The sequence below is a fragment of the Pteropus medius genome, unplaced genomic scaffold (assembly GCF_902729225.1).
Source record: "Pteropus medius unplaced genomic scaffold, Ma_sr-lr_union100, whole genome shotgun sequence".
NCBI lineage: Eukaryota > Metazoa > Chordata > Mammalia > Chiroptera > Pteropodidae > Pteropus > Pteropus medius.
In genome coordinates this window covers 7,287,891-7,313,864 of record NW_024351730.1, presented here as the reverse complement: position 1 = coordinate 7,313,864, position 25,974 = coordinate 7,287,891, and the positions used below count along the sequence as shown (strand labels likewise).

At 34.5% G+C, this 25,974-nt stretch overlaps 2 protein-coding genes across 9 annotated transcripts in view; one reads left to right on the top strand and one right to left on the bottom strand.

Moving 5' to 3' along the window:
• Nucleotides 1–656: 656 nt before the first annotated feature.
• Nucleotides 657–24,781, bottom strand: OCIAD1 (OCIA domain containing 1). 8 transcript variants are annotated; one of them, XM_039845172.1, is made up of 9 exons: nucleotides 24,572–24,781; nucleotides 23,270–23,332; nucleotides 22,773–22,853; nucleotides 17,283–17,336; nucleotides 9,837–9,884; nucleotides 8,697–8,832; nucleotides 7,648–7,823; nucleotides 3,590–3,742; nucleotides 657–1,179 (listed from the first exon to the last, which is right to left on the bottom strand). In XM_039845172.1, the coding sequence occupies exons 2-9, from the start codon at nucleotides 23,325–23,327 to the stop codon at nucleotides 1,142–1,144; spliced, it is 744 nt and encodes a 247-aa protein (XP_039701106.1). In that variant the 5' UTR covers nucleotides 23,328–23,332; nucleotides 24,572–24,781; the 3' UTR covers nucleotides 657–1,141. The 8 variants fall into 8 exon arrangements, with proteins under 8 accessions (XP_039701106.1, XP_039701109.1, XP_039701107.1 ...); XM_039845175.1 differs by lacking the exon at nucleotides 24,572–24,781 and adding an exon at nucleotides 24,469–24,487; XM_039845173.1 differs by lacking the exon at nucleotides 24,572–24,781 and adding an exon at nucleotides 24,463–24,481.
• The window catches only part of FRYL (FRY like transcription coactivator), a 271,172-nt gene continuing 269,591 nt past the window's right edge, over nucleotides 24,394–25,974 (top strand). The window contains exon 1 of the mRNA XM_039845153.1: nucleotides 24,394–24,519. The gene's annotated coding sequence lies outside the window, so the exon portion shown is untranslated. The remainder of the gene's footprint in view (nucleotides 24,520–25,974) is intronic.

The window sequence follows — 25,974 nt, the reverse complement described above, 5'->3', positions numbered from 1 at the left end:
TAGGTCATAAATAAAAGGCAATGTGGCTTTAACATGCTTGCTGGAACACTCATGCTAGAGCCCTCCACAGTCACATAAACAGTCTGATGAGCCCACACTAACTCAGGGAGAGTCAGCATACCAAGGCCCTGAAACTAAATGAAGAGAGGGATGATGCCCTGGCTAGGCCCCAGCTGCTCTAGCTCCCTGCTGTTTCAGCTCCGTCGAGCATCTGACTGCAAACCTGAGAGACCAAGAACCAAATCACTCCACTGAATCCTTAACTCCTGACCCACAGAAAAACTAAGATAATAAATGATCGTTGTTTCAAGCCACTAAGTTTTGGGATGATATGCAGCAATAGCTAACTAAAAACACTAAGTTTCTGGTAGAAATGTAATAAGAATAAGTAGAATTTAAATGAGAACACAATTTTCCATTCACCTGAACCAGGAACAAACACTAGGCCAATAAGAAACTATACTGAATTTTTATTCCCCTGAAATTTGCAGTTTTTGAACATGACCATTGCTTTTTAAAGATGTTTACTGTATGTTGATTATTAAATGAGTCACACTTACCATTATTAAATATTCAGAGATGACTTTATTTCCTATCCCTACTAAATACGACTTATGATACTTAAAAATAGGTTGCAAATAAAGCCATGAAATTAATAAAGATGCATGTTCCTTTATATTTTATTTACCATAAACACTGAGAATACAGCAAACACTGGAGAAAGGCTTTTAAATAATTTTTTGATGTAAAGCTTAACATTTAAAATTATGCTTGCTCCCCCACCCACCCACCCCAATTCAACATGCAGATATCATTTATTTTCATATATGTTGATTCTAGAGCATTACAATCTCAATAGTTTTATGAGTATCCTTGCCCTGTAACTTAAATTTCACAAACTGTGTACTATCATGGTATAATACCATCATTCATATAGTTCCCCAACGTGAATACATTTACACAAGAGTAACATTAAAATGTTTTTTAAACTTCATTTTAATAAGCCAAAACACAAAAACCCAGGTTCTAGTTTTGAATGTTTATGAAGACTGCTGCTGAGCTCAAAGCATGCAGATATTCATGACCACCTAGATGAAGCTGGACAGTGAAACTCCTTCAGTAGGTCCAAGGATGCAATTTTTCACTCATCCCAAGTATCTCCATATTTGTTTACTTTGACTACGAAAAAAGCACAAATGATTGATGATTCCAAATAGTGGTAAATAAAAGGCAGTATTTAAAGTTTGCTATTATGATGAAAAGTTATGTTTCTCTCTCATTTAAATAAATGCACAAGAGCCAAATTAAAAAAGGGGCTAGCTAGACGCTAGACTTTAGTGAACTGGAGGTTGGACATAAATACTATTGTCAAAATCTTTACATAAACATCTGATCCTCTTAACAACCTTATAAAGTAAATACAACCTTCATTTTAAAAATGAGAAAACAGATTAGTAACTTGCCCAAGGTACAAGCCTAATAAAACAAGGAGAACTAAAATTTGAGCACAGATCTGTTCAAGTCCAAAGGCTGGGTGCCTTTAAAACTTTACCCTACCAATTAAGTAAATGTGATATGAATTACAGCACATACAAAAAATCACCATGAAATTAAAAAACAATGTTTTAAAAATTGGTTTTGATTTTCACAAAAAATATTAGTAATAGAAAGGGTCAGGTCGTCAGGTTATGGTTAATTCAATCTTCTCTGTCATGCAAGAAATGGTTTCCAATATCCCTGCATTTTACTTAAAATTATATTGTGAAACATGTTCTGTCTATTCTACTCTTTCAGCTTTTAGCCTCTTTTACACAGCCTTCACCTGTGACTTACAACTCTTCAGAAGACCCAAGTAGTCATAACAGTGTAAAGAAGCAGTTACTAGATCCCTTCCTCAAGACTCTTTCAGGGAGTCTATGAAGTCAAAATTATTTCACTGTTATACTAAGACATTATATACCCTTTCCCCTCATAGTCAGCCTTTTCTCTTTGCTTTCATTCTCTCATTAGTACAAGGTAGAGTTTTCTAGAAGCTACATGACGTGTGGTGACATCACTGACCTGATAGCTAATGTTTTTAAAATAATGTGCTTATGTTTTTAAAATTTTTGTCTTAATTTCTAATTACGTAAATATCACCCAACAAACTAAAGCTGAAAACTTTAAGTGATACTTCCTGACCCTGTAAACCTACACTGTAATGTCAAATTTTCTGTCTGGACTCTAGAACAGAACATTCTACAAAATCGTTGAAACTATTTCATAATAAAGCACAAAAAAATAACTTTCTTTTTACATAGAAATTATTTCACATTACTGTGTCATATAACAGAACTTAAGACTGCTTACAGACAAAACAACAAATGTCAAAATCTAGCAAATGCCAAAGGTCTACCATATTTCCTTTTCTTACCCTTTATTACTATAGAATACCCATCGAAACACTCCATTTCCGATTTATCAGTGTATGGTACTATGCTGTGCAGACATGTAAAAGGTTATAAAAATGAGAAAAATACTGCCTGCCCTCATGGAGCTTACAGTCTACATCCTCAAATTAATTAGCAGAAGTACCAGTAAGTCAGAGTAATGGTCACTGAATGCATATGGTATACACTAATTTTTTTTTAATGACAAACAGTAACAAGTAATATTGAATACAAGTATTTTAAAGCTAGATTCTTCTACATCGATGACAGATATTATCCATTACTATGAAAACAATTCTAAATGAAGCAACCACTAACAATTCAAAATAAAATTGGCTCTAAAGAACAATCATAAGAAATACTAAGAATTTTTATGTATTTTTACATTATTTGTGTTGTGGTATATGACTCTCTCAAGAAGGTACCAAGGACCTATTCCTTTGATTCCTAAAGTAGTAAATAGAAAACCTTAAACAATGACTCATCCTCTAAAATTCCTTGAGAGGAATCATAAAATTCTGTATTAAAATAGCTACAAAACCCTATTCAAAATGCTCTCTTCCATTAGAGGTCAACTTCTGTGCCACAAAATTTACTTAGGGTAATGTATAGCTGTTCTAAAATGAGATAAATTGTGATTTAAAAATTTATAATTACAGAGCAAAAGTATTATTAAAAAAGTCAAACTCCTCTTTGGGAAATTTCCTAAAAGCTGGTTTGTAAGGCATATAAATTCTATTTTAATTTCACAAACATATCAGAAAATCAATGTCATTACTCAATCATGATTCTATGGTTCTGCCCAAAGTGGCATTACTGGTTTAATGCAACAGATGCATCATTAAAAAAATATTGGTTCCCAATATTTCTTCTTATAAAACAGTCAAATTGGATGTTGATTTTTACACTGTATCACAAAACTAGTCTTACTATCTTAAGTCATACTATTTAGGCTTCATTATTTTTAATACAGTATGGCATTTAGAACTCCATAAACAGGAAGAACTGATAACTGTGAAACAGCTATTCTTATTTTAAAAAAACGTTATTTTAGTTAATTGCTTGTGGAATTAAATCGCATGTTAGTATAATTAATATTTTTAACTAATGCTGCAGTTTCCAATCCTAAAGAATAAAGTAATTAGACTAAACTATCATACCTTCTTTTTTGGGCACTCTTTCCTGCATAGGCCTGACTGAGGGGTCAGTCTTATGTGCTAAAGTTACTTCATATGACTCTCTGTTCTTATTCCTTAATTCCTCATATGTAATACTTTTTCTTTTAGGACTTTCTTCAGGGTTTGGATCAGGTCCTAAAACAACAAACAGTTAATAAATGGTGATAAAAGGATTTGAATAAATCCAAAGCGACTAAATTTTATAAATGCTCCTTACCTACAATAAAAAAGAGAGTGAAGTAAAGGATCAAATTACTACCACCATTCCAAAAGAACTATATTTACCCCAAGGCAATTAAAACCTAAAATCATCCTCCTCTCACATTTTTAAGCTTTTATTTCTAAAATTTAAAATTAACATAAAAATATTAAAAACTAACCATGGACAGAACAGATATCATAATATATATCAGCACAATTTAAACTCATTAGCATGTTAACTGTTTTAAATTGGAAATCATTCATAGTATTAGATAAAGAATATATTCTACTAGTGGCAACTGAACAAAACTAGATATAGTATACATGTTATTTAGTAATATTTCCATAGTTAACTTTTCCTATAACCAGAATCTATATGCAAACAACTCTACTTAAAAATCGTTTACCATCTTTATATTTAAACAAAAAAAACTTGAAAATAGCTATTGAAAAGTATAAACCACAGTCTTTAAATCACAGTATGCATCATTTTCTAATGAATATAATAGTGAAACAGAAGAAAGTGGCAACTATAATTTACCCTGGGAAACCAGCATTTATTCTTCATTTCTTCTCAAGAGAATATGTACTCAAAGTATGAATACATATTATCAAATGTCAAATACTGATATAAACATAGGTGGTTACTCTTAATATTGGTTGACAGGGCCAACTATTGAACATTATTTATAAAATGCATAAAGGGCAAAAAAGGCGATAAAAACCTTTTTTAAAAAATTAACTAATGCTAACATAATGTTAATTCAGTGAACTAATTTTACACGCCACACTAAAAGTAACATTTTTCAACGAGGTTTTCAATGAGACATACGAATTGGACATATTTTAATATAATCATAACATTAAAATAAATTTCAAAAAAATTTTTAAGTGGTACTATTTTGAAACTCAATGGTAAGGTCTCAGTGAATAGTTAGAATTTTTAAATATAACTAAACATTAAATGCTTTCAACTATAATGTTTTATTTTAATACGAAGTATACTGCACTGATACAAAGCATTTAAATTTCTCATTAGCTCTATTATATCATTGTTGCAAAGTAAATTAAAAATGCAAAGAAAAATAGTATAACCTTATATTGGGTTCAAAAAGCATTCTATTTCACTAATAATGAGTAATTATTGGACTCATTTCCCCTTTACCATAAATATTTTTAAAATTCTGAAGGAGATAGTGTGTACTAGATTAGTAGTTAGAAACTCTGGTTCTCATTCCTACTATGCTGACAATTAGTAAATGTCCTTGGGCAAATCACTAAGCTTCTTTGAATCTTGGTTTTCTCAATTGTAAAATATCAAAATGTAACTAAATAATCTATCTCTAAAGTTCCTTCCAGGTCTAATATTTTTTCATTGTTCTGAAATTCTCTGACAAATAATGAAAACAAAAATCAGACAAAAGATTAAGGAGAATATTTTATACTTATAAAAGCCAAAGGAAAATGTCTTGCCCTGTGTAAGGAGCATAATTTACTACTTTGGGAAGGTTATACAGAGCTGGAAGGAATAAGACAATGCAAAATGGCACTGATTTAAATCTAACTGTAATAAACTATATAATAAGGTCTCATAACAACTATGAAGGAGTATTTTCTAATCTCAATTCTCTGCTTTGAAGTCTTGGTAAGAGAAAGCAGAACTAAAGAGGGCAAGTAGTTCTGCTTAAACAAAAGGGAAAGGCATCCTGGTAAGGGAGGGCAGCATCTGGGGCAAAGGGGCCACTGCTGGCCCATGTAGAGAGTGGTTTAAAAGCTCAACTCTTGACCTAGAGGAGGTGAGAAAGCAGAGCAGTGGACAGATGGATGACTGCTCCAGAGGACTTAAATACACTGTAGTCTGTGGGCAGATACCAAAGGGCTCTTTGTTTACTTTTATTTGGAAAAGAAATTATATAACATGGAATGGAATTTGTTAATGCAAATGCAAGGAAGGATGAAAAGGCATTACAAGGGAAGAGCTAATGCATGGCTAGAACACAAGTAGAATGGATTTCAACTTGAGAGATAGGAAAAATGGCAACACACAGTGAGGGACAAGGACAGCTGCCTTTGGAGATAACAACTTTAACCACTCTCTCTAATCTGCCCACCTCCTTCCCTTTCTGACTACAGTTGACCCTTGAACAACACAGGTTTGAATTGTGTGGGTCCACTTATAAGAGGATTTGTATAAGTGGACCTGTGCAATTCAAACCTGCATTGTTTGTGCTTGCTTTGGCAGCACATATACAAACCTGCATTGTTCACACGTCAACTGTAATGGGATGTCTTTATTTTCAAACATTCAAAAAAAAGAAAGCAGTTGAGGATTAACAGACTCTGAACAACTTTCATCTAGTTAATCTAAATTATCTTAACTTTCATTCTTTTTTTCTGCAGTTAATGTTCACCCCCCTCACTTCTGCTCTAAAGCAGTGCTGCCCAATATATATAATGATGAGTGTTCTATGTCTGCATAGTCCTACACAGCGGCCACTAACACATGTGGCTACTGAAATGCTGGCAAAGCAACTAAGAAACTGAATTTTCAATTTTAATTAATTTAAACAGCCGTATATAGCCAGGAGCTACTTTATATCCTGACCTACATAGGACCCCTTCTGCAAACTAGGACCTATAATCAACTTCTCCCTTTCCACCAGATCCCCTTCCTCCCTTTAATATACATATATATTCAAATCCCTCCCAACTTAAACAAAAGAAATAAAAATCAAAGTGTTCCTTTAAACACTGTTTGTTCCCCATTAATTGCTTGCTTATTGTATTTGGTTCAAAGTAAGCATTTTCAAAGAATTCTCTATAGAGGTCCACAATCCTTTATCCAAATCCTTGAAGAGTCAGAAATGTTTCAAAATTCAGACTTCCTCAGAATTTAAACTTATGTCAGTTTAGGTCAGGGTTGGAAATGCGTTTAGGTCAGACTTTACCACCTGTTTAATTATTTTTAAAAACTTCGGTTTTCAAAGCTTTTTGGATTTTAGGATTTCAGGTAACAAATTGCAGACCTATACTTTCTCACCTTTCACTGTAAATTAGACTTATGGAAGAAAAGAAGGAAACTAATGTCTGTTGAGAGCCTATTACTTGCCAGGCGTTACCTCTGATTATTTCATCTCATTCCAAAAGTTCTTTAAAAGAGGTACTGTCATCTGCATTTAAGAGATCAAGAAATTGAAGGGATCACAAATTAGTTACTTGCCAAAAGTCATAGAGCTAGTAAATGTCAATCATGAATCAAATCCAGGCCTTAATCCAAAGTTGATATTGTTCACTTAATTATGTGATTTTCAAAGCTAGAGTTTACATAAACTTCACAGAGCATTTTCACATGGATTTTTCTCACTTGACAACAGTTTTGAAAGGCAGGTAATTAGTATTTTTCTCATATTACAAGCAAAGGAGCTGAAAGCCTTTAACATCAGCTTAACAAATGTAAACTTTTTAAAGCCTCCCCCTGAGGCACTTATCACTTCTTTGCTATTCCGCTAAACCCGGTTAGTATTTAACTGATGGGACATACTAGTAATTTATCCTTATATTTCTATATTTACTGACAGAGAGTTTCTTAGAGAAAAGAACCAAGTCTTATTCATATTTACTTCTAACATAGCTAGCAGAATGCCTGATACCTAATGGACCTCAAAAATAGTAAATGAAAAAAAAATGTTAAATGAATGAAGAAAGAAAGGAACAAACATGCTGAGTTTAGACTGATGGTGGAACATATAGGTGATATCCAGCAGAAAAGGTCATCAAATAAAGTTTATACATACGTTGGACCATAAAATGCTGAAATTCATTTCAAGAGAAGTTTCTACCTTGCGCAATATGATCAGTTATACCAGTGGGAGTAGATTCATTCATAGAAGCACTGAATGGAACTGGCTCATAATGAGAAAACATCTCTTTTTCCATGTTGTCTGCTGCTGGTGATGTCACAAAAGATGAATGATCACTCACATTTGAGTCATATTTTGACTTTTGAGAGTAGTGTCTATAAAGGAAAATCATATTATTTAAGAAACATGAGCTAATGCTTATACCTTAAAGTATGCTAAAGTATGAAAACCTTCTTATTTTCTAAAGAAATCATATAATTTTAATACAGTATTTAATGTAGTATTTAACATACTATAAAATGAAGTCTGTTTCTTTCTGCCACAAAAACAAAGTAAAAATATGTTCTGATCTATATAACTTAAAAATTGTCACTCAATATAAAAGAAGGAAAATGTATATTCAATTTTCTAATTACTGGGCTTCAGAGATCATTTTAATGTGTTTAAAGTTCTTAGAAAAACTATTTCAGATCAAAACTGTGTCCATTTCCCACACTAACTGGGAAGTTACTTCCACAGGCAGCAGTCCATATAAACTACAAATACATACAAGTATATCTAGCTCTCATGGGGTTTACACTGCTTGCCATTTATGATATGACAATTTATCTACCCAATCTACTTAATTTCCTATCTAGACAAATTCATTTATCTACACTTATACAATTTCTCTACTATATTAAACAAGAGAAGAATTAAAAAGTAGAAATTGGTTGAGCTGAGATAAAGGTTTTGGAATTCAAAAGAAAAGTTCAAAATATAGGTAACCAAAGGTGTTTGCCAAATTAAAATCTTCTACTCTAGGATATGCACTCTCAATAGGATGCAACTCTATATTTAAAACAAAGAGAGACATATCTCACTCTACCTTTAAAAACAAATCTATAGCTTTTCAGCTTGTTAACAAAGTGGCAAGTCTCCAATGGTCCTTCAGATAGGCAATGTTTCATGCCCTGAATTATGGCAATATCGTTATAATTTTTTAGCTAAAATTAAAAACCTTTAATAAAGATCGGAATCTGGCCTACCCAGGTGGTGAAGATCGTCGTGCCTGTCCTGATCGTAAAGCTTCTCCAAGAGGGGAATTCTCAAGATTCTTGAACTTCTCTTGGCACGTTTTCACATAAGAAAGCTTTCCAGCAAAGTATCCCATGATACAAGCAACTTATTTGTAAAAACAAACAAAGAGCGTGACTCAATGTGCCTTTTTAGACAAGAATCTTTTCTAGAAGAACATTTTAAAAAATTGTGATTCTAAATATGTCTTTGGTGTGAAAAGACTAAGATTTCCTGAAATGGTAAAAATGTCACATTAAATCAGAGTCAGACAGAGTTCACAGAAAGATTCCGCGGATGTAATTCATTTTCACAAAATAAAATAACCCAAAATAAAGTTGCAATAAATTCTATTTTACTAATTATTTTATTAATCTAGATAGAAAAGATGTGGTAAAAGATATAATGAAATGAGGAATCAAAACCTCAGAGCTCCAGCCTAGTCACAGGAATTTAGGCCATTTCTTTTCCTTAAAATGGGGATCATACCACTTGCCTAGCTAATTTCTTAAGGTTTGTTTTTAAAATTAGGTGTAACAAATCTCTAAAAATAATGAATCATGAAATGCTACCTAAATGTGGCTACTGTTGCATCATGTGTCTGTTTCCAATACAAAGGAGAGGCTAACCTGAAAGATTCATAAAAACCCTCAGGCATTTTTTAGAGCAATTTAGCTTCTTTTCAATTAACCATGTTACAAAATATAAGTTATGCTTATAAGTGAAAGTAAGTTACACTTATTTACATTTTAATGTAAATTAAAATGTTTTTTTCAAATTTGGCTTAATTTTAAAATATACTTTTAGTTTGATTAATCAGAATCTCTGAACTTTCTTTCCTCATAGACAAAAAGAATTTTCAAATGCTGTATTTTTATAAAACAATTTAAAATTAACATGCTATTACATTATAAAAAGAAAAAAAATGCCTCTGTCAAGTAGCTCATGATTTTTAATGCAAACAATAAAAAGCCCTACTAGTACATTTAGTGAAAAACTTAAATGAACTGATTTGTCAAAGCAAATAACCAAGTAACCGTTATACGTAAGAAAATATTTGAGAAGACCATTACTTAAGTAAAAAAGCTAAGAAAACTAGTGTTCATACTTACATATGAGTTTAGGAATGGAACCATATTTGGGATGACTTGAAAGGATTCCTAAAGATAAGAGTAAATATTTATGAGTAATATCAATTGTTAAAGGATTTAACAACTGATAAATTCAAGCCAAGATAAATTAAGATAAATTCAAGTCAAGTTTATGCTAAGAGTATATAAGAAAATGACACAGAAATTATGGTAAAAAAACATAAAGAAACTATTTCCGCTAGTCATTATGTGGTCGCTTTTAATGTAAGACAAAATGAGTAAGCTTAGCAAAGCAACATAAAGTAACATATATCTATTTCTCAGCAGCTTTGTGCAATCCAGATACAAGGAAAAATCAGTAGATTATCTTTAAATATTAACTAACATTAGCTCTTTCCATAACTTTAGAGAAGTCTAAAGCTACTTAAAAGAGTAAATTCATTATCAACAGAAATATTAAGAAAAAAGAAAAGACTCCACAATCTATCAAAATAGGTGAATTTATTAGCAAGATCATTTGATACATACAAGGTCAACAGCAAAAAAAATAAATAAAAAATTCTTTATACTAGGAACAAACAAAATAACATTTTTTAAAAGATATAATTCATTATAGTACCAAAAAACATTAACTACCCAGGAGTAATCTAATGAAAAATATGAAAGATCTCTACACTGAAAACTACGAAACTTACTGAGATAAATTAAAGCAAAATAAATAGGGTGATACACCACGTTCATGAAACGAAAGCCTAAATATTGTAAAGATGGCAAATCCTCATTTAATCAAAGATGTCCCCAAAACTGAAAAGTGTATTTTAAAAAATATGCAAAGGGCTAAGAATAAGGCAATACTGAAGAACAAAATTGGAAAACTACCAAGAGATATCAAGATCTATGACTATAATAAGACAGTCCGCTATATGTACAAGAATAAACTAACCAAAACTAGATTAGAATTCAGAAACAGTCCCATATATGCAGTCACTTGATGTATGACAAAGTCAACACTGCACGGCAGTGAACAAAGAAGAATCCTTTCAAAATATAGTTCTGGGTCAACCCATATCCATAAGGGAAGAAAATGTACCTTGATCCTACTTCATACAATATTCAAAAATAATTCCAGATGACTTCAAAATTTAAGTATGAAAGATAAAGTAAGGCTTATAAGAGATTCTTCATGTCTTTGTAACAAAGATTTTAAACAGACCACAAAAAGCACCCACCGTAAAGGAGAGATCTGATATTTTGGACTCTATTACATTAAAGACTACAGTTAATCATAGTATGAAAAAATAAGAACACATATATCTGACAAAAGACTCATTTCCAGAATATATAGCGAACTGTCACAAAACCAATAGGAAAAATAAGACAATATAATGGAAAAATGGACAACAGACTTACACAGATACTTCACAAAAAAGGGATACATTCAAATGGGATATAAACAAAAGGCCCTCAACTTCATTAGTCATCAGATGCAAATTAAAACCACAATGCAATCAGTATCACTGTTCACTCACCACAATGGCTAAAATATGAAGACACGAAAATATCAAGTGTCAGTGACCATGTAACACAATTAAAATTCTATTAATAAACTGGTAGTGGGAGTGTAAATTGATCCAAACAGTTTAGAAAGTTTGGCAGTATCTACTAAAGATGAATATATACATCATCTATGACCCAGCAAAATGTCTACCAAGAGACACTGTATTCATGGCATATTTACAATAGACAAAACTGGAAACTACTCAATTGCCAGTGTACAAGAGGATGGATAAACTGCTGTGGTATATTCACACAGCAGAAAACAAATGGCAATGAGAATACACAATCTAAAGCTACATGCAACAATGTGGGTCAATCTAGTGATAAGCTGGTAAATCAGTTCTCCAAATAAAAAGCTTTGATTTGTAATGTCAATTGATTTCCATGGAGCAAATACTTGGGCCACGACCAATTTCAAGCTACCAAATGGTTTAAAAACCAGCTTGCCAAGTTGTTAAAAATTTAAAAATCAGCTCTCTAGAGCCTGTATAAGCCAGGTCCAGCATATCACTGGATAAATCTCACAATGCTAAAAGAAAGTAGACAAAAGAACAATTGTCTGACTTAACGTATATAAAGTACAAAAATATTACTCATTTATGCTGTTAGCTTCAGTTCCTTAATACAAATAAGATGAGGAGGAGAAAAAAAAGGATGGCAGTAATATCTACATTTGTATAAAAGTCTTTCCTCCATTCTGACACCAAATAGTTACATACCACTTACAACATACAGGCACTACACACTAAGAAGGATATAACAGTAAATAAAACATGCTCTTTACCCTTACAGAGTTTACAGTCTAGAAAGGCAATAAAGACAAAAAGAATAGTGTGATAGCTGCTATCCATTCACTTAAATATTTGAATATCTACTATGTGCGCTATGTCTTGACAAGTGTTAGAGACAGCCCATTTTCTAAGGGGAAGTAGCAACGATGAAGAGAAATAGATTTGTTGAAGGCTAATGCAATACTGTTGGCAAGAGATGGTTGCACTATAGTGGCAGGGCTAAGGTGGACAGTATACAGAGTATTTAAGAGCTGGACTATGACAGGCATTTATTGGATGGGCAGTTAAGGGACAGAAGTGAAGGATAATGCCTGTTTTCTGGATGGACAGTGATGTCATTCAATTATGGGAAAAACAAAGAAACTGGTTTTGGAGGAAATGGAGGAGCCTATGGGAGAGCTCCTATGTGGAGATATCCAGGATATGGTTCTGGAGCAGATACCTAAGCTAGAGATAAACCTGGGGATGAGAGCAATAAATAAAATACAGAGCAATAAATCCTGCGGATGTAGAGCATTGATGCCCATATTATCCTGGGTAATAGTATACAAATTAAAAACAGAAAGTCAAAGCAGAACTCTGAAGAAAAACACAGGTGGAGGAAGAAAACCCGCAATAGAAAATAAGCACCAAGAGGTCATGAATTTGTCTTTTAGAGATATTTCCAAAAACTGTATAGTACATAATAGGCATTCAAAAAATATGAAAAAGGGGTGGGGGGGGGAGTTGCCTGAGGTAGGAGAAAAATTATGTGTGGTCATGGAAGGGAAGAGAATGTTCCAAAAACTGGTTAAAGTTGTATACTGTCAAGAACAAAACTGTCCATTGAACTTAAGCTAACAAGGAGGATGTGTTAATAAACTTTTAAGAAGTTTTGGGAAATGTTAGAATATATCTATAATCTATGACACAGACTGCAATGAGTTAAAGAAGTACAAAGTAAAGTGTTCATTCTTGAAGTCTGACTTAAAATGCAAGGCAGCTGGAAGAAGCTGGGAAGAGATGTAGAGGAAGATTTTCTTTTTTTAAAATTCGCAAATTAGAACAGACCTGAGCATGTTTAAATGTTTTGATAGAAAAGGAACAAGTAGAGACAGAGCAGCTAAGATTATGTTGAGTATGACACTCTGGATAAAAGCATATACAAAATGTTAGGCATTTTGACTAAATGCAAAATGTCTTGGTGGATTCTGAATTCCTTTTTCTGAAGTCTCCCCAATTTTTTTTGAGATTGACTACTCCAGTACAATTTCAACAATAAAAGACCTTAATTCTGGGAGACAGTTATAAGAGTGATATATCACCCAATGTCACTTTTTGTGTGTTTTATTCAAAATTATCTAAGCCCCAACAATAACAAAATAATTCTGATAAAGTTAAAAAGATGACGTGACATGCTCAATAGAATATTATTCTACAAATTAAGTTAAACCATTTTCAACAATTTATCCTTTCTAAAAAATGAAACACTAAATTCCACTGTTAAGGTTCTAGGCTCAGTTACATGGACAACTACAGAGGAAGATGTTGGAACAAACAGTTGCTAGTGTATGACTTTTGCAAATGAAATCATCTAGGCATAAATTGCCATTGATGACAAGTCTAGTAATCACCAAATGGTGAATTAGAATTCAAGAGGATTCTGGCTACAAGAATAATTTATCTCCTCAGTAACAGAGCCTAATATTTTCAGTAGGCTTCACTGTATCTATATAACAGTACTATCAAGATATATCTGTAACTAGAAAAAGGGAATTTCTGTCTGATTTAATTTCTATTTGGTTCAGTTATGTATATAATTAATTATGTTTAAGAACAAGGCATTCCTAAGCTAGTGGAAAAAAACAGCAAACCAGCAGTGGTTTTTATTGCTGAAATACAAGGCCTGACTTACCTATAGAACCTTTGAAATCTCCTACTCTACCTAAACCCAAAAGCTTCAAGTTTACCTTCTATGTAACCTAATCAAAACTACCATTTCTCCCGGTCCTACCTTAGCTATTCAATGGAGTTTTCACTCACCTCCACGATTTTGTCACTCCAGTTATGTCAGTCTCCTGACTGTTCCTCTCAATAGTCATGCTTATTATTTTGATAATCGGGTCCCTCCTTCAATATTCTTCTTTCTCTTCTATTCTAAATCCTGCCCATCTTCAAAATCCACTGCTTTTAAGAACTTTCCTAGGTTATAGTAGCCCTGCAGAAATCTTTCTTCTTTGAAGACCTACAGCTTTTGAAGTTTCTACTACATAACTTAGTAGCTTTTTAATTATTTTAATTTTATTCTCTATTTGCTTCAAAATTGTGTTCACACTGTTTCTTCAGATGAACTACTGGCAGCTCTTAAATTTCTTTTGCATAATCCCCCCCACGCTTAGCTCCAATCATTATTAAATGACTGGATTAAGATAAAGAGCAGTACAATAATAGACACTATAATTTCTCTGTTCCTAACTCCCTGAGCCATTGTTTTTCCTTAAAAGTAATGTGAGAAAAGATCCCGAATTTCCAAAGCCATCCTGAGAAAAAAGAATGAGACTGGAGGCATCACTCTGCCCATCTTCAAATTATACCACAAAGAAACAATAATCCAAACGGCATGGTATTGGCAGAAAAACAGACTCACGGACCAGTGAAACAGAACTGAGAGTCCAAAAGTAAACCCATATTTACATGGGCAAATAATTTTTGATAGCAAAAAACAAAACTCAAAAAACATACAGTGGAGAAAGGAAAGCCTCTTCAACGGTGCTGGGAAAACTGGAAAGCCAACTGCAAAAGAATGACACTAGACTGCTGTCTATCACCACACACCAAAATTAACTCAACATGTATTAAAGACCTGATTAAAAGACCCGAAACAATAAAGTGCATAGAAGAAAATATAGAAACTAAACATGGACCTTGGACTTAAAGAAGATTTTATGAATTTGACCTCAAAGGTACGGGGAGTAAAAGCAAAAATAAATGAATGAGACTACATAAAAAGCTTCTGCACAGCAAAAGAAATCATTGACAAGGTAAAGAGACAACCATCTGAATGGGAAAATATATTTGTAAACAACACCTCCGATAAGGGCCTAAGGGCCTAATATCCAAAATATACAAAGAACTCATACAACTCAATAACAACAAAAAAACGATCCAATCAAAAAATGCACAGAGGCTCTGAACAGACACTTCTCCCTAGAGGACATACAAATGGCCAAGAAATATATGAAAAGATGCTCAACATCGCTAGCTATCAGGGAAATGCAAATCAAAACCACAATGAGATACCATCTCACACCTGGTAGAATGGTTATAATCAACAGGACAAGTACTAACAAATGTTGGAGAGGATGTGGAGGAAAAAAGGAACTCTCATACACAGCTGGTGGGACTGCAAATTGGTACAGCCACTATGAAAAACAGTATAGAAGTTCCTCAAATAACTAAGAATTCTTCTACCATATGATCCAGCAATCCTTCTACTGGGTATTTACCCCAAAGACTTGAAAACTCATATCCAAAAAGATATTTGCACACCGATGTTCACAGCAGTATTCACGGTGGCCAGGACATGGAAACAACTGAAGTGTCCTACGATAGATGCTTGGCTAAAGAAGCTGTGGGACATATATACAATGGAACATTACTCAGCCATAAAAGGGCTGAAATACTGCCATTTGCGACAACACAGATGGACATTGAGATAATCATACTAAGCAAAATGAGCCAGACAGAAAAGCTTGAAAATCACATGATATCACTTATATGTGGGATATAAACCTAATGAGCAGGACAAACAGACTCATGACATGAACAGACTAGTGGTTACCAGAGAGTAGGGGAGGAGGGAGATAGATGGGGTAAAGGGAGTCAAATGTGTGGTGACAGAAAGAAATTGAACTTTAGGAGGTAAACACACAATGTAAATATATATATGCCTTACTGTTAAAGTGTACACCTGAACTTACTGGATTTTGTTAACCAATGTCACCAAAAAAACAAATTAAAAAAAGTAGTATGATAAAAGTTTGTTTTACACTATAGAAACAATCCTAGTATATCAAACAACTTAGTCCTAAAATACATTTAAGTGCATATGTATCTTGACTTGTTTCCATTTTTAAGATTCATATCATAGTAGCACATTGGAATGAGGTTCTTTGGGAGTACTTTAAACAAAATTTTAACCCCTTGAATCCTTTCATTTCCTTCCAAAATTACTTTTCTCAACTAGTGACAATACTATTATCTAAGTACTACATACTGCTAATGTGAAAAAGCTAAAATTTCCTATCATGCTTACATTTTAGGAGCTGGCTAATTAAAAGTACAGGTTTCTAGGATATGTGGAGGCCAGCCTAAGGTCTCTACCCTTTCCCAGGGCACCTTCTCATTTTGAGTAGTTTACAAAGTAAAAGTAATGTGTATTTAAGATGCAGAGACTAACATATTTAATAATTACTCTAAAGTCAATTTTACGCATGACTATACTGTACTATTTAAGCCAACTAAATTTGGGACAAGACAAAGTTGGCTGAGGGAGTCATTCATCTTTCAACCAGTGCATGAGAATCGCCAGGAGTTTGTTAAAATAAATTCCAGCCCCTAATTCTGAGATTCTTATTCTTATTCTTTGGGATGGGGCCCATGAATTTGCATTTCAAACAAAGTGCTAGGTAAGAGTGCAGCAGATGCCCTAAATAGACCAGGTTTGTCTCTCCACTGCCCCTGTAAACCATCCACAGGCTTTTAATTAATATCTTGCTCTTGCAGATTAATCTTGCTACAGTGCAAGATGACATCAAATTCTCGAATGGAGATATATGTGTCAGTGAGTCTATGGAGACATAACTCTTTTGATGTTGAAATTTATCAGTGATAATATTTAATATAATACACTATCATAATTATCTAAAAATAGATAATGGTATATTATCTATTAGAATATAAAATATAAATATGTAAAATATATTCTAACATTTTCCAAAACTTTTTCCACCTAGCTAAGGAATTCCTTGCTCCTACGCATAATTATATACATAACTGAACGAGAAAGAAATTAAATCAGGAAAATAACATATAAAAACATGATATCCAAAATGCTAAATAAATTCAGTTAAATATTTACCTTTACTAATTAATCCTTGAGTAATCAACATACTTGTTGCAGCCAAAGGCACAGCTACAGAAGGAAAAAGAACTTGTTAACATCAACAAAAGGAAAGATTTTGTCTCAGTTCATCAGGATAGAAAAACATGTACCAGTAAAATAATCCAGGAAGTATGTTGCACAATTAAGATGTTGGAGATTTTTTTTCCATTTTTAAAAGCTGTACTGTATATAGTCAGTGGAAATACAAAAGCAGCATTTTAAATTTAAGGAAACATTACATAATTTTAAATATAATTCGAGAAGACCTGCTTGCAAAAGTTCTTGGCCGATGTCTGGGAACTTGACTGGTAAACATTGTTCCTTACACTGACATAAAACTTTACCTGAACAAGTGGCTCACTGTGCTTATGCAAATAGTTTTTGCTTAACATCTGCTTTCCTTCTGAGTCCGGAATTTTGTCACCTGCTAGGCTGAGGGTGCCTACATAATCAGCCTCCAATAAAAATTCCAGTGCTGAGTCTCTAATGAGATTCTTTCCTAGATAACACTTCACACGTGAACTCCCAGCTGAAGAAATTTAGCAAGTCCTTTGTGTGTGACTCCACTGGGAGAGGAAACTTAGCGTTTACCTGGTGTCCTCTGGACTTCACCTCATGCTCCTTTCCCTTTGCTCATTTTGCTTGGTATCCTTTCCTATGAACCGTTTAAAATTTAAATAGCTACATGTGGCTGCAATATTGGACAGTGCAGTTCCAAATCAGGGGCTGGGACATGTTCTATAAAGAGCCAGATGTTAAATATTTCTGGTTTTATGGCTCACGCATTCTCTGTTCCTCTGCTGAGTAATGATATTACTCAAATATCATTTTAAAGCCAAAGCACTGAGACAATACATAAATAAATGAACATAACTGTGTTGCAATAAAATTTTATTTATGGATGCAAAAATATGAATTTAGGCAGTTTAGGCATAGTGAACCACTTATCATTCAGGTAAAGTTTTATATCAGTGTAAGTAACTGTTTACCAGTAATTTTCACATGTGATGAAATATTGTTTTTGATTTGATTCAACCATTTAAAAATCTAAAAACCATCCTTAGCTCAAAGCCACATAAAAACAAATTTAGACCTGAGGCTGTAGTTTGCTCAACCCTGGTCTGGACTAAATATGGACAATTTAAGAATGAAAGTAATTAAGACATTTGAATTATTCAATTTCACAATCAGAATCCATAACTTTGGATTAGGGCATTAATTTTTGTCATCAGACACAATTTGCAGAAACTCTAAGATTTGAATTTTCACTCGACTTACAGATTTTACCTTTGCTGGAAAAATTGTTTCTTTAATGTTGGTTGGTTAAGAGTTCTTTCATATATTAATATTAAAGGTTTTTCAAAGGACAAGTCTCTATTAATTATAGCATCAGTACTCTGCAATCATTTTTCTCCTTCAGCTTGGTTCAAAGATTGCAACATGTAGCACTGAAGAATCATATAAGGATGAAAGGCAATGAGTTTGTTGGCCATCACTCCAATGGACAATACTTTCACTATTTCAGTTTCTCTTTAGGCCAAGATGGCAAGATACAGAGTAACAGTCTGGTTAAGGATTTTCTAGTACTAGTTCTGCCATTTACCACTATGTCGTAACTTCTTTTCATGCTATAAAGGGTAATGGATTTGAACTAAGGTCTCTTTTCAACTCACGTAGTCTATCACAGATAAAGAGAATGGTAAACTGAAAGGGACTTCAAAGTCTAATATCTAGTATACATTCTAATCAGAGTAAACTGATATCCAAAAAGGACAAGTGATTTGCTCAAAGCAACATAGATGGTTAATTTGTGGTAGAGCTTAGGTCAAAACCCAAGTCTCCTGACTCCCAGGTCAGTGGCCTTCTCCAGTATACCATGTGACTCCATTTCAGAGTCGGTTAAATAATGTTCCTTTAGGCAAATTGATAACACTGATGACTAAAAGCTATTTTGCATTAAGACCATGGTCCCAATTATATTCAATACAAGTACTCCTCAAATTCCTTTAACTTTTCTCCCCTTACAATAGCAAAGTGCTATTCTAAATTTCTAACTGTTTTCAACTGAAACTGTTATTTCATTATTCACAATGGCACCAACTGCCATTACATAAAGATAACTTAACATTTATATAATTAAATTGAATTAATCCCCATAACGACCCCCTAAGATAGGTTCATTATTATCCCCATTTTACAGATAAGGAAACTGAGGCAAACAGGCATCAGGATCTTGCCTGAAATCTCACAGCTAATATGTGATGAAGCTGAGATTTGAATACAGACAGTGAGGCCTATTCTCTCTTATCACTCATTATGCTGTCTCATTTGAAAACCAGGAGTATACATGTATGAAATATCATTCACAAAATCTATAAATGATGCATGAAACAAATGTGCATTCATATACTTTTTTCAGTAATTCCAGAGGATGAGAACTACTGTAACATATAATACACATTAAACTGACCCTTTTTATGTAGATTCTTTCATTACCTCTGTTTTGGCACAGATACAACTGGTTTTTTGTCAGTCCATAGGGCCATAATTTTAAGCAACTGGAAATAAGATGCCTTCATAGTTATGCTTTAAGATTAACAGAAAATAGATTTGAGTGGAAACAGTTACCTTACAGAATGGCCTCTAGATCAACAAGTCTAATTTTAAACCAAGATGAAGAGTATTTAATAGACCTAAAAGAATGTGTAAGTTACCTTAGCACTTTTCTACACATTCCTACTTTAATCACCTTTTTAAATCAATAGGCACAAGATGATACTCGCCTAAGAAACATAATTTCATTATCCATTTACATAAATCTTTGTAAACATAACATACTCCATAAATATCCTTATTTGAAGATATAAATGTAAGATGTAATTACATGTTGAATTCCCTATTGTCTGTAGTTACAGCCAAGGTTCTATATATTTTCAGTGCTCGATGGTATTACATTATGTGACACTGAGGTTATATGTTTTAAGAATAATCACTATTTATTAATATATTAATTTTTTGGCTGTTAACTTCCCAGGAATCTAGATTCAGTATACAACAAGCTGTTTCAGCCTGTCACTGTTATATGTTTTTTAACTTGTGATTAATCTGTTTTAATACACAGAATTACTTAGGCTTCTATTGTTCATACGCATGTCCTACTTCTAACAGTCACGCATACATGAATACCCTACCTACTGATCATTGCTTTCAATGTACTTTTAGCATAATGCTGTTATAACTATTTAGAATGTTAAACATGTACAGCAGCATAAATTTATCAGCCAGAAATAAATCTAGACACCATAGTATCTATGTGGCCATTAGCCTAATACTACAATGATCCCAAACCCTATCTACCTTTTCTTAACCCTGTTATCAACAGATTTGAAAATAGATCACTATTCTATTTACTCTCTGCAATCTTTGAAGATAAAAATGTGTTGCCAGAGTACAACTGAGTTCTCTGTGAAATTATTCCCAAACTGTGAGTCATGTACAATTTTTAGAAGTCCTTGATCCATGATGACTATGCATCTAAAACAATTATTCTCACCTGGAGATGTGTAGCATCACCAAATTCTCACAAAGGTTCTTTCTAGCTTAAAACTCTGTTAAGTCTGTGAATATCAGACTGAGGAAAAATGTAAAAGATTTTATCAGAGCTCTTATTATCTTCTTAATTGCTCTTTCTTGGTCTTTGTTCATTCTTTAACCAACACTTGTTTCCTTCTCCATGTGTAGTGTACTACCCAAACTGTCATTTATTCCATCATTCATAAATATTAACCACGTGAAAGTAACCATTACCAATTTTATGCTTTTATTTCCACACTTAATTTCTTGGTGAATTCACAACACACCTAGACCACAATCCTAATTTCTCACATATACCTTTGTTTCTATCTCTAGTTGCTTACAGGTCTTCCATCATCAGATCCTTTACCATGAACTCAAAATGTCCAAAATAAACTTGTTTCCCTCTTCGAACAAGAACACCTTCAAACTATACCTTTTAATTAGTAATGTTATCGTTAGTCTCCTAAGCTGGGTATTCTTGAAGTTAATATTTCCTTCATTCCTTAAGTCAATCTATTTAAAAATCCTGTTATGCACCCTTTAAAAAATCTTTCATTCCCATCCTATCTCGTATAGTCCAAAAGACACTACAATCAACTACATGTCCTCAATGACTGATGCCTGAATGACTGCCAAAAATTCATGACAGACTTCACCAAGTACAATTTCTCACCCTTTTAACCCGTCCTGCACACTGCTAATCTTCCTAAAAAAAAAAAATACATGTATATATACATACATATGTGTATATACATACATACACACACACATACACATCATCCCCTTGGCCCAAGAACCTAAAATATATAACAAATCAAACCTTTAATTCCTTGGTGTTATGTTTATTTTCCAGCACCCGAAAAAACCCTAATTATTGCAAACTCGACTCTAGAAGAGATCAAGTTACTGCAGACTCTGCCTTTGCTCACTATTCCTTTCATTTAAATGTTCCACCACCACTTTTCTTCATTCACCTAAAGTCCTATTAGTTGCCAAGTCTCCATGGTATAATACTGCCTTTAACTAAATACAATTTATCTCTTTTTAAAATTCCTATTCTTTCTCAAAGTGTTTCATGAGTTACCTTTGTCTCAACTACACCACAAAACCACTTTAGGACTAAGACTGTGTGTCATAAAACTTATCTTCCAAGCATAGTACCTTATACACTGTAAGCATAAACACCAGTCCGACTGATGAAAACGTACAGCCTCTTTAATTACTTAAGTCACACCTCCCTTTTTAAAAATTCTGTACTGCCTTTTTGTTAGAATTACCTTATCTGAAAGGACTGCAATGACCAAGTGGAGTAACACTAGGGTTCTGTTCAAAAGTAAGATAATGTTTTATGTTTCTTTCAACAGTCTCTGTTCTTAAAAAATGAAATCTTCATGTATAAGATCTTTAGTCAGAAATTGAAAGCTGGCAGTGTAATAACAGTTCAAAATGATACAATGGGAACTAACCATATTTTATCATGTAATGGTTAAAAGGTGAGTTAAAATCATGAGGTTCAGTTTCAGGGAGACTTGGCTTCAAAGTTCAGATATCATGACTAATCAGCTGCGTAACACTAGATAACTCATTTCACATCTCTAAACCTCAATTTCTTCATCTGTAAAGTAAAGGTAAAAGTTATGAACCTTATGAGATTGTTTTTTAGATAATCCATGTACGTTCAGTAAATGCTATTACTATCGCCAACAGAAATATTTCACACTCCTGAAAAAAGTTCTAAATATTACTTTAAAATGCGTACAATTCTATTTCCTTAAGTAACCTCTATTAGTAATATTCACTACACCAAAAGTATGCCTATTTTTCTATATGAAGTCGTTAAAATTTGGGGTACTGAAGGTCATATTTTGTTGATTATAAAATTTAACTTACATCTGAACCAAAAACTTTCATCATTGCATTCTGCGAAGACTCTTCTTTCTTCCTCTGTTGGAATGTAATCAGCCCCTATGTCTTTTTACCAAAGAAATTCGACAAACATTAAAACATGGAACAACTAAGTCTAAAAAATTACCCCAGTCTATACATTAACAAAGTACTGCCATTTAAAAAAAAATGAAGTAATAAGTGACTTGTAAACTTTTAACAAACTTTGACTTCAAACAGAAGTTAATGCTACCATCTGCTAGTTAGGACTTACTACACAATGTGCTATATGCCTGGTGCAAAATGAACATTTGGGACCCCTTGTTCAAATTATTAAGCATTTCAGGATGGCAACAGTAGATTATTTAAAACAAGTATGGATCCCTGTATGACTCCGCAGGTCACACACCTATGAAGCCAGCTCAGCTGCTATGCTATTATTCAAGGCAGTAAAAATTTCTCTACACGGAAAGTGCTTCTAATTATAAATAATTGATAGTTACGGGGAATTGGTCTTGCAACTTCAGCATTCGGCTCTCGAAAATCAGCCCTCCCATTCATCTTTCCTGCATTGAAAAAATTTATATTAAATATTAGAAACAATTATAAAATAGGTTGAAGTCAGAACACAGTACAGTAAAATTACTAGTCTACATGACAATCAACAACCATTTCCTAAACACTACTACATCTGAAGTACATGATGTAATAAAAAATTATCTAAATAAAAGTCACAGACCTATTAATTTAGAAATAACTATTCATCTTAGGTTCCTTAACTGAAAAAGAACAATAGATGTTTTATTAGTATTTATCAACTGAGTCTATCATTAACGTATAAAAGGGTATCATATACTTTTCCTTCTGAAGCTGCTTTACTTCACATTATCCTACAAAGCAGTAATCCCCCCAAAATGGAGTAACAATAACGTCATATCCTTCTCCCAGTGGTGTAAAGATAACAGCAAATTCTATATCCTCCAAACTTTCCTCCCTCCTCAAATAGATTCATAATAAATGACATACAAAAAAACGCATAGCATTTCAAGAACATACACTTTGCTTTTAATCCACGCCTCGGGACTTAAACAGATCAACAGATTAGATAATTGTGCATTTAATAGAATGTTCACATAGATCATGATTCTTCTCATCTTAAAAACAATTTATATGAAAATGGTTAACGGCATAGCAATTAGGGCCCTCCATAATTAGCGTATTCAATTAGCTATCGCTAAGGACCTAGGACATGCCAATCCCTTAGCTATGAAAAAGGAACAAAAAGGGCAAGATGAATTCAGGGACGACGTAGCTTGCTGAAAAAACTACTTATATCCTAAAACCGTAGGAGAAATGAAACCCTCTTTAAGATTTCCTAAACAGCATCCTAAACAGCTGATTTTCGAGAGCATCCTACCTAGAAACCCTGGAAAGAGAGAGTCAAGGCCGACACGGCCACTTCGGACATTAATCTCTTAAAACCCAAAGGAAAAAAAGAGAATTGAACCCATGTAGTTCAACCATGGTCGATTCCTGCACTTCATCCCCCACCTACTGTATCTGCGTCTCCACCTGCAACTCCCACAAACACATCCGTCACCGTGACTTTGTCCCAACCCCACCCCCAGAAGCATTCCCTCTCCATCCCCGGTCACCCGCACGCAGGAGCCCGAGACCCCAGGCGCGATCGGCCCACCCTCACAGGGGAGAAAATGGCGGAAGGCGAAAGGTAGCGGCTGGCCGCGCTGAGGCGGTGAGTGGGTAGGTGGGGGGCGGAACGGGGCTCTCTGCGTCACCTAACCCACCTCAGACAACAGCGACGAGCGACGGCGCGGCGAGCCCGGGCAATCAGGGGCTGAAGGCCCAGAGGGAACCGGAGAGGGGGGTCCCGAAAGGGGGAAAGCAAGCCGAAATCAGGAGGCCCGCGGGACCGCACAGGAGCTGGGGGTGGGGAGCCGACAGCAACTGGGCAACCAAGAAGTCACCCAGATACGGGCCCTAAATGACCGCAACCCGGAAACACTAGCGAAGGAAATGACGTCAGAACTCCCCGCGGCGTCTAAGGCGAGCCATCCCGAGTAGACGCCTGCGCCTGCGCCTCCCTCTCCCTCTATGCGGCCCTTCTTCCTGCGCCCCCAGGCCGCGGCGCTCACGAGCTGCCGGGAAGGGGAGCCCCGTCTTGTTCCCCCCAACTCCTGCTCCGGCCCCTTTGTCGCGCTGGAAGGCTTGGCTTCAGGCGGTTGTGACGCTCCGTTCCGGTCTTCTAGTAAACCAGCTGGCAGGAAAGTTCTGGAACCCCTTTTCTCCCTGTTGAGAGTTATCGACTTTTCTTAGATGTCTGTTTTTAGGCTTTAAGTAATTAATTTTATTCTTTGAGCCTCTATGCTAAGAGGTATAAACTAACTATCAAGCATGCGCACCTGGCTATCTGTTAGACTTAAGTTTAGCTTCTGACTAGTTCTAGAACCTCGGTCTTGGGGCATTACCTATCTGAGCCTCAGATTTTTCTCATCTGAAAAATGGAATTAACGCTTACCGCTTAGGGTTGTTAAGATTAAAGCCACACACCTAATAAGAGGCTTAAGGACTCAAATGTTCTCTATTGGAAGAATTTATATTTAAATGAGGGGCTTGTGACTTCTGTTCATCACACATCATGCTGCCACACATCTAGTCATCATTCATTTATTCGTTCTGCAAGTATTGACTGAGTGTCTACTATGAGCCAGATACTGAAAGTTATTGGTGAACAATCAGCCCTACCCATTTGCTTCATCAGCTCCTAAAAACCCCCTCATTTCTTATCTCAGACCCCCGCCACTATCCTTATTTCATCGTTATCACTGCCTCTAGTGCTGCCCAAATTTATTCTCCCACAGAGGTGTTTAAGAGAGACAGCCTATAGTGATCCATGTAAAATACAAATCCAGTCCTGTGGTTCCTTCCATAGAGCATTTTGATTATTTCCATCATGCACAGCATATAAGGCCCTCCGTGGCTTGGCCTCTGTCCTCTTGAGACTCACTTTCTTCTATTGTAGTGTTCACCAATAAGAAGAAATAGCCTGTTTGTAGTGTCCTGCCTCCCTGCTCCCAACCTCTTCCCTGCCTGTCAATTTTATTGTTATTCAAAATCTTGCTTTTACATTACCTCCTTTGAGAAGCCTTCCCTGAATTACTTGCCAGAGAATTAACAACTCCTTAGCATT